The 10,000-nt window shown below is 52.3% G+C and overlaps 2 protein-coding genes across 5 annotated transcripts in view; both read left to right on the top strand.

The window, feature by feature from the left end:
* Window positions 1-1,985, top strand: part of pex7 (peroxisomal biogenesis factor 7) — a 32,531-nt gene extending 30,546 nt beyond the window's left edge. For all 3 annotated transcript variants that reach the window (XM_087805789.1, XM_087805788.1, XM_087805790.1), the window contains exon 11: window positions 1,888-1,985. In XM_087805789.1, coding sequence (XP_087661915.1) covers window positions 1,888-1,971 — 84 coding nt within the window. In that variant the 3' untranslated portion in view covers window positions 1,972-1,985. The remainder of the gene's footprint in view (window positions 1-1,887) is intronic.
* Window positions 1,986-4,954: 2,969 nt separating this feature from the next.
* slc35d3 (solute carrier family 35 member D3) overlaps window positions 4,955-10,000 on the top strand; it is a 10,396-nt gene continuing 5,350 nt past the window's right edge. For both annotated transcript variants that reach the window (XM_087805880.1, XM_087805881.1), the window contains exon 1: window positions 4,955-5,431. In XM_087805880.1, the coding sequence (XP_087662006.1) occupies window positions 5,207-5,431 (225 nt within the window). In that variant the 5' untranslated portion in view covers window positions 4,955-5,206. The remainder of the gene's footprint in view (window positions 5,432-10,000) is intronic.

Raw genomic sequence — 10,000 nt, 5'->3', positions numbered from 1 at the left:
CGACCAGTAGATTCTCAACCACGACCAGTAGATCCTCAACCACGACCAGTAGATCCTCAACCACGTACCTCAACCACGACTCGCTAGATCCTCAACCACGACTCGCTAGATCCTCAACCACGACCAGTAGATCCTCAACCACGACCAGTAGATCCTCAAACAGGACTCGCTAGATCCTCAACCACGACCAGTAGATCCTCAACGACGACCAGTAGATCCTCAACCACAACTCGCTAGATCCTCAACCACGACTCGCTAGATCCTCAACCACGACTTGCTAGATCCTCAACCACGACCAGTAGATCCTCAACCACGACCAGTAGATCCTCAACCACGACCAGTAAATCCTTAACCACGAGTCGCTAGATCCTCAACCACGACCAGTAGATCCTCAACCACGACCAGTAAATCCTCAACCACAACTCGCTAGATCCTCAACCACGACCAGTAGATCCTCAACAACGACCAGTAGATCCACGACCAGTAGATCCACAACCAGTAGATCGTCAACAACGACTCGCTAGATCGTCAACCACGACCAGTAGATCCTCAACCACGACCAGTAGATCCTCAACCACGACCAGTAGATCCTCAACCACGACTCGCCTGATCCTCAACCACGAGTCGCTAGATCCTCAACCACGACCAGTAGATCCTCAACCACGACCAGTAAATCCTCAACCACGACTCGCTAGATCCTCAACCACGACCAGTAGATCCTCAACAACGACCAGTAGATCCTCAACCACAACTTCCTAGATCCTCAACCACGACCAGTAGATCCTCAACCACGACTCGCTAGATCCTCAACCACAACCAGTAGATCCTCAACCACGACTCGCTAGATCCTCAACCACGACCAGTAGCTCCTCAACCACGACCAGTAGATCCTCAACCACGACCAGTAGATCCTCAACCACGACCAGTAGATCCTCAACCACGACCAGTAGATCCTCAACCACGACCAGTAAATCCTCAACCACAACCAGTAGATCCTCAACCACGACCAGTAAATCCTCAACCACGACCAGTAGATCCTCAACCACAACCAGTAGATCCTCAACCACGACCAGTAGATCCTCAACCACGACCAGTAGCTCCTCAACCACGACCAGTAGATCCTCAACCACGACCAGTAAATCCTCAACCACGACCAGTAGATCCTCAACCACAACCAGTAGATCCTCAACCACGACCAGTAGCTCCTCAACCACGACCAGTAGATCCTCAACCACGACCAGTAAATCCTCAACCACAACCAGTAGATCCTCAACCACGACCAGTAAATCCTCAACCACAACCAGTAGATCCTCAACCACGACCAGTAGATCCTCAACCACGACTCGCTAGATCCTCAACCACGACTCGCTAGATCCTCAACCACGACCAGTAGATCCTCAACCACGACTCGCTAGATCCTCAACCACGACTCGCTAGATCCTCAACCACGACCAGTAGATCCTCAACCACGACCAGTAGATCCTCAACCACGACTCGCTAGATCCTCAACCACGACTCGCCTGATCCTCAACCACGACCATTAGATCCTCAACCACGACTCGCCTGATCCTCAACCACGACCATTAGATCCTCAACCACGACTCGCCTGATCCTCAACAACGACCAGTAGATCCACGACCAGTAGATCCACGACCAGTAGATCGTCAACAACGACTCGCTAGATCCTCAACCACGACTCGCTAGATCCTCAACCACGACTCGCTAGATCCTCAACCACGACCAGTAGATCCTCAACCACGACCAGTAGCTCCTCAACCACGACTCGCTAGTCCTCGAACACGTGCTAGAACCTCAGTTATGTCGAAATGTTCTGTTTCCGTGACGACGCGCTTCTCTTTCTTCTCCCTGGCGACCTTCATGTCTCAGGTCCTGGACTGCTCGTGGGACCAGACGCTGAAGATCTCCAGCCCCGCCTGCCTTCAGTCACGCACACACACGCCTGCACAATAAAGTTGTGTTTCCAGCGCCTTGTGTGTTTCTTGAAGAACTTGTGAAGCTTCAGCTCCACAGATTAATGCGTCTTAATCTCCACGAGCGGCGGCGAGAGGAAGAATGGCCGCCTCCCCTCCTCCTCCTCCTCCTCCCTCCTCCTCCCTCCTCCTCCCTCCTCCTCCCCCCTCCTCCCACGTCCTCCCCCCTCGGCCGGGTCTTAATCTCTCGCCGTGAAGCTGCTTCTGTCTCCGTGTTAATTGGAAGCTAATGGAGAGACTGGATGAGGGCGGAGCCTCAGGACGAGCTGATGAAATGTTTCAATTAATATGTCCTGAACCAAGAAGTCAGCTGACCTGAGGGGAGATGATGAAGATGATGATGATGGTGATGAAGATGAAGATGAAGATGATGATGGTGATGATGATGATGATGATGAAGATGATGATGAAGATGATGATGATGATGATGGTGATGAAGATGATGGTGATGATGAAGATGAAGAAGATGATGATGGTGATGAAGATGAAGAAGATGATGATGGTGATGAAGATGATGGTGATGATGAAGATGAAGAAGATGATGATGGTGATGAAGATGAAGAAGAAGATGATGATGAAGATGATGATGAAGATGAAGAGGAAGAAGATGATGATGAAGATGATGAAGAAGATGAAAAAGATGTTGAAGATGAAGTTGGAGATGAAGATGATGAAGATGATGAAGATGAGGATGAAGATGATGATGGTGAAGATGAAGAAAAAGATGATGATGAAGATGATGATGATGATGAAGATGATGATGAAGATGAAGAGGAAGAAGATGATGATGAAGATGATGAAGAAGATGAAAAAGATGTTGAAGATGAAGTTGGAGATGAAGATGATGAAGATGATGAAGATGAGGATGAAGATGATGATGATGATGATGATGATGGTGATGAAGATGAAGAAGATGATGATGGTGATGAAGATGATGGTGATGATGAAGATGAAGAAGATGATGATGGTGATGAAGATGAAGAAGAAGATGATGATGAAGATGATGATGAAGATGAAGAGGAAGAAGATGATGATGAAGATGATGATGAAGAAGATGAAAAAGATGTTGAAGATGAAGTTGGAGATGAAGATGATGATGGTGAAGATGAAGAAAAAGATGATGATGAAGATGATGATGATGATGAAGATGATGATGAAGATGAAGAGGAAGAAGATGATGATGAAGATGATGAAGAAGATGAAAAAGATGTTGAAGATGAAGTTGGAGATGAAGATGATGAAGATGATGAAGATGAGGATGAAGATGATGATGGTGATGATGAAGATGAAGAAAAAGATGATGATGAAGATGATGATGATGATGAAGATGAAGAGGAAAAAGATGTTGAAGATGAAGATGATGATGATGATGATGATGATGAAGATGAGGATGAGGATGAAGATGATGAAGAGGATGAAGATGAAGAGGAAGAGAATGAGGATGAAGATGATGAGGATGAAGAGGAAGAAGATGATGATGAAGATGAAGATGATGAGGATGAGGATGATGAAGAGGAAGAGGATGAAGAGGATGATGAAGAGGAAGAGGAAGAGAATGAGGATGAAGATGATGAGGATGAAGATGATGAAGAGGAAGAAGATGATGATGAAGATGAAGATGATGAGGATGAAGATGATGAAGAGGATGAGGATGAGGATGATGAAGATGAAGATGAGGATGAGGATGATGAAGAGGAAGAGGATGAGGATGAGGATGAAGATGAAGATGAAGATGATGATGATGAAGAGGAAGAGGATGAGGATGAGGATGAAGATGATGATGAAGATGAAGATGATGAGGATGAAGAGGATGAGGATGAAGATGATGAAGATGAGGATGAGGATGATGAAGAGGATGAGGATGAGGATGAAGATGATGAGGATGAAGATGATGAAGAGGAAGATGATGAAGATGATGATGAAGATGAAGAGGATGAGGATGAGGATGAGGATGAAGATGATGAGGATGAAGATGATTAAGAGGATGAGGATGAAGCTGATGAGGATGAAGATGATGAAGATGAAGATGAAGATGATGAGGATGAAGATGATGAAGATGAAGATGAAGATGGAGATGAAGATGAAGATGAAGATGAAGAGGAAGATGATGAAGATGAAGATGATGAAGATGGATATGGAGATGAAGAGGAAGATGATGAAGATGAAGATGAAGATGAAGATGGAGAGGAAGATGAAGATGATGAAGATGATGAAGATGATGTGGATGAAGATGAAGATGAAGATGGAGAGGAAGAGGAAGATGATGAAGATGAAGATGAAGATGATGAAGATGAAGATGATGAGGATGAAGATGATGAAGAGGATGAAGATGATGAAGCTGATGAAGATGAAGATGATGAAGATCAAGATGAAGAGGATGAAGATGATGAAGAGGATGAGGATGAAGATGATGAGGATGAGGATGAAGATGAAGATGATGAAGATGAAGATGAAGAGGAAGATGATGAAGATGAAGATGATGAAGATGATGAAGCTGAAGATGATGAAGATGATGAAGATGAAGATGATGAGGATGAAGATGATGAAGAGGATGAGGATGAAGATGATGATGATGATGAAGATGAAGATGATGAAGATGAAGATGAAGAGGAAGATGATGAAGATGATGAAGATGATGAAGATGATGAGGATGATGAAGAGGATGATGATGAAGATGATGATGATGATGATGATGATGATGAAGATGAAGATGATGAGGATGATGATGAAGATGAAGAGGAAGATGAAGATGTTACTCTAATAGAGATGCTGCTGAAGCGTGATCTACAGCGATGATGTCACTCAAACTTTATTGAGGTAAAACATAATGACAGGACGTTCCCTACTTTCATTGCTCCTCCTCCTCCTCCTCCTCCTCCTCCTCCTCCTCCCTCCCTCACCCCTCCCCCTCTCTGCCCCGCGCTCTCTCTCTCTGCAGTCACTTCCATCTCTCCTCTGATCACCATCATCATTAACCGCTGGGATTCCCTCCTGCTCCTCCTGCTCCTCCTCTCCTCTGCTCCTCCTCTCCTCCTCTCTGGACTTTGACTCTTTCTCCTGAAGAAAGTCTTTAAGGTCCGAATGTTCCAGCGAATCAGAACTCTGCCAAACCCGTCCTGAAGTCCTCCGCGCTCCTCTGCTGCGGACCTCCTCTTCCTCCTCCCTCTCCTCCTCCCTCTCCTCCTCCTTCTCCTCTCAACCTCCTCCTCCTGGACATGGACGTGTTCCGGAGTCGACTCCCCGGGATCGCGGTGGCCGTGGCTCACGGCGTCTTCTCCGGCTCCCTGAACATCCTGCTGAAGTTCCTCATCAGTCACTTCCACTTCAGCTTCCTGACGCTCCTGCAGCTCCTCACCTGCAGTACCTCCGCCCTCAGCCTGGAGGCGCTACGGAGGCTTGGAAAAGTTCAAGTGCCTGCATTTAACCTGCAGCTGGCCAAGGTAATGTGTCTCCTCCTCACCTGCTCCTCACCTGCTCCTCACCTGCTCCTCACCTGCTCCTCACCTGCTCCTCACCTGCTCCTTACCTGCTCCTCACCTGCTCCTCACCTGCTCCTCACCTGCTCCTCACCTGCTCTTCACTTGCTCCTCACCTGCTCCTCACCTGCTCTTCACTTGCTCCTCACCTGCTCCTCACCTGCTCCTCACCTGCTCCTCACCTGCTCCTCACCTGCTCCTCACCTTCTCCTCACCTGCTCCTCATCTGCTCCTCACCCTCACCTTCTCTTCACCTGCTCCTCACTTGCTCCTCACCTGCTGCTCACCTGGTCCTCACCTGCTCTTCACCTGCTCCTCATCTGCTCCTCACCCTCACCTTCTCTTCACCTGCTCCTCATCTGCTCCTCACCCTCACCTTCTCTTCACCTGCTCCTCACTTGCTCCTCACCTGCTGCTCACCTGGTCCTCACCTGCTCTTCACCTGCTCCTCATCTGCTCCTCACCCTCACCTTCTCTTCACCTGCTCCTCATCTGCTCCTCACCCTCACCTGCTCTTCACCTGCTCCTCATCTGCTCCTCACCCTCACCTTCTCTTCACCTTCTCTTCACCTGCTCCTCACTTGCTCCTCACCTGCTGCTCACCTGGTCCTCACCTGTTCTTCACCTGCTCCTCACCCGCTGCTCACCTGTTCCTCATCTGCTCCTCACCTGCTCCTCACCCGCTGCTCACCTGTTCCTCATCTGCTCCTCACCTGCTCCTCACCCTCACCTTCTCTTCACCTGCTCCTCACCTGCTCCTCACCTGCTCCTCATCTGCTCCTCACCTGCTCCTCACCCTCACCTTCTCTTCACCTGCTCTTCACCTGCTCCTCACCTGCTCCTTACCTTCTCTTCACCTGCTCCTTACCTGCTCCTCACCTGCTCCTTACCTTCTCTTCACCTGCTCCTCACCTGCTCCTCACCTGCTCCTCACCTGCTCTTCACCTGCTCCTCACCTGCTCCTCACCTGCTCATCACCTGCTCCTTACCTGCTCCTCACCTGCTCCTCACCTGCTCCTCACCTTCTCTTCACCTGCTCCTCACCTGCTCATCACCTGCTCCTCACCTGCTCCTCACCTGCTCTTCACCTGCTCCTCACCTTCTCTTCACCTGCTCCTCACCTGCTCATCACCTGCTCCTCACCTGCTCCTCACCTGCTCCTCACCTGCTCACCACCTGCTCCTTACCTGCTCCTCACCTGCTCCTCACCTTCTCTTCACCTGCTCCTCACCTGCTCCTCACCTGCTCCTTACCTTCTCCTCACCTGCTCATCACCTGCTCCTTACCTTCTCCTCACCTGCTCCTCACCTGCTCATCACCTTCTCCTCACTTGCTCCTCACCTGCTCCTGCTCCTCACCTTCTCTTCACCTGCTCCTCACCTTCTCCTCACCTGCTCATCACCTGCTCCTCACCTGCTCCTCACCTGCTCCTTACCTGCTCCTCACCTGCTTCTGCTCCTCACCTGCTCATCACTTGCTCCTCACCTGCTCCTCACCTGCACCTCACCTGCTCCTCACCTGCTCCTCACCTGCTCCTCACCTGCTCCTTACCTGCTCCTCACCTGCTCTTCACCTGCTCCTCTCTTGCTCCTCACCTTCTTCTCACTTGCTCCTCACTTGCTCCTCACCTGCTCCTCACCTGCTCCTTACCTGCTCCTCACCTGCTTCTGCTCCTCACCTGCTCATCACTTGCTCCTCACCTGCTCCTCACCTGCACCTCACCTGCTCCTCACCTGCTCCTCACCTGCTCCTCACCTGCTCCTTACCTGCTCCTCACCTGCTCTTCACCTGCTCCTCACCTGCTCCTCACCTGCTCCTCACCTGCTCCTCACCTGCTCCTCACCTGCTCCTTACCTGCTCCTCACCTGCTCCTCACCTGCTCCTCACCTGCTCTTCACTTGCTCCTCACCTGCTCCTCACCTGCTCTTCACTTGCTCCTCACCTGCTCCTCACCTGCTCCTCACCTGCTCCTCACCTGCTCCTCACCTTCTCTTCACCTACTCCTCACCTGCTCCTCATCTGCTCCTCACCCTCACCTTCTCTTCACCTGCTCCTCACTTGCTCCTCACCTGCTGCTCACCTGGTCCTCACCTGCTCTTCACCTGCTCCTCATCTGCTCCTCACCCTCACCTTCTCTTCACCTGCTCCTCATCTGCTCCTCACCCTCACCTGCTCTTCACCTGCTCCTCATCTGCTCCTCACCCTCACCTTCTCTTCACCTTCTCTTCACCTGCTCCTCACTTGCTCCTCACCTGCTGCTCACCTGGTCCTCACCTGCTCTTCACCTGCTCCTCATCTGCTCCTCACCCTCACCTTCTCTTCACCTGCTCCTCATCTGCTCCTCACCCTCACCTTCTCTTCACCTGCTCCTCATCTGCTCCTCACCCTCACCTTCTCTTCACCTTCTCTTCACCTGCTCCTCACTTGCTCCTCACCTGCTGCTCACCTGCTCCTTACCTTCTCTTCACCTGCTCCTTACCTGCTCCTCACCTGCTCCTTACCTTCTCTTCACCTGCTCCTCACCTGCTCCTCACCTGCTCCTCACCTGCTCTTCACCTGCTCCTCACCTGCTCCTCACCTGCTCATCACCTGCTCCTTACCTGCTCCTCACCTGCTCCTCACCTGCTCCTCACCTTCTCTTCACCTGCTCCTCACCTGCTCATCACCTGCTCCTTACCTGCTCCTCACCTGCTCTTCACCTGCTCCTCACCTTCTCTTCACCTGCTCCTCACCTGCTCATCACCTGCTCCTCACCTGCTCCTCACCTGCTCCTCACCTGCTCACCACCTGCTCCTTACCTGCTCCTCACCTGCTCCTCACCTTCTCTTCACCTGCTCCTCACCTGCTCCTCACCTGCTCCTTACCTTCTCCTCACCTGCTCATCACCTGCTCCTTACCTTCTCCTCACCTGCTCCTCACCTGCTCATCACCTTCTCCTCACTTGCTCCTCACCTGCTCCTGCTCCTCACCTTCTCTTCACCTGCTCCTCACCTTCTCCTCACCTGCTCCTCACCTGCTCCTCACCTGCTCCTTACCTGCTCCTCACCTGCTTCTGCTCCTCACCTGCTCATCACTTGCTCCTCACCTGCTCCTCACCTGCACCTCACCTGCTCCTCACCTGCTCCTCACCTGCTCCTCACCTGCTCCTTACCTGCTCCTCACCTGCTCTTCACCTGCTCCTCTCTTGCTCCTCACCTTCTTCTCACTTGCTCCTCACCTTCTGCTCCTCACCTCCTGCTCCTGCTCCTCACCTGCTCCTCTCCTCCTGCTCCTCACCTGCTCCTGACCTCCTGCTCCTCACCTTCTGCTCCTCACCTCCTGCTCCTCACCTTCTGCTCCTCACCTTCTGCTCCTCACCTCCTGCTCCTGATCCTCACCTGCTCCTCACCTTCTGCTCCTCACCTCCTGCTCGTCTCCTCCTGCTCCTCACCTGCTCCTCACCTTCTGCTCCTCACCTCCTGCTCCTCTCCTCCTGCTCCTCACCTTCTGCTCCTCATCTTCTGCTCCTCATCTTCTGCTCCTCACCTTCTGCTCCTCACCTTCTGCTCCTCACCTTCTGCTCCTCTCCTCCTGATCCTCACCTGCTCCTCGGCTCCTGCTCTTCACCTCCTGCTCGTCTCCTCCTGCTCGTCTCCTCCTGCTCCTCACCTTCTGCTCCTCACCTTCTGCTCCTCTCCTCCTGCTCCTCACCTGCTTCTCTCCTCCTGCTCCTCACCTGCTCCTCACCTCCTGCTCCTCACCTTCTGCTCACCTCCTGCTCCTCACCTTCTGCTCCTCTCCTCCTGCTCCTCACCTGCTCCTCACCTCCTGCTCCTCACCTTCTGCTCCTCTCCTCCTGCTCCTCACCTGCTCCTCACCTCCTGCTCCTCAGCTTCTGCTCCTCTCCTCCGGCTCCTCACCTGCTCCTCACCTCCTGCCCCTCACCTTCTGCTCCTCACCTTCTGCTCTTCTGGTCCTCTCCTCCTGCTCCTCACCTTCTGGTCCTCTCCTCCTGCTCCTCACCTGCTCCTCACCTCCTGCCCCTCACCTCCTGCCCCTCACCTTCTGCTCCTCACCTTCTGCTCTTCTGGTCCTCTCCTCCTGCTCCTCACCTTCTGGTCCTCTCCTCCTGCTCCTCACCTGCTCTTAACCTCCTGCTCCTCACCTGCTCATCACCTTCTGCTCCTCTCCTCCTGCTCCTCACCTGCTCCTCACCTGCTCCTCACCTGCTCCTCACCTTCTCTTCACCTGCTCCTCACCTGTTCCTCACCTGCTCCTCACCTCCTGCTCCTCACCTGCTCCTCACCTGCTCCTCTCCTCCTGCTCCTCACCTGCTCCTCACCTGCTCCTCACCTTCTCTTCACCTGCTCCTCACCTGCTCCTCACCTGCTCCTCACCTCCTGCTCCTCACCTGCTCCTCACCTGCTCCTCTCCTCCTGCTCCTCACCTGCTCCTCACCTGCTCCTCTCCTCCTGCTCCTCACCTGCTCCTCACCTGCTCCTCACCTTCTCTTCACCTGCTCCTCACCTGCTCCTCACCTGCTCCTCACCTCCT

Source organism: Callionymus lyra, chromosome 13, assembly GCF_982586985.1.
Source record: "Callionymus lyra chromosome 13, fCalLyr1.hap1.1, whole genome shotgun sequence".
Lineage (NCBI taxonomy): Eukaryota > Metazoa > Chordata > Actinopteri > Syngnathiformes > Callionymidae > Callionymus > Callionymus lyra.
Note: the sequence above shows the minus strand (reverse complement) of the source record. Positions and strands in the feature narration are given on the sequence as shown.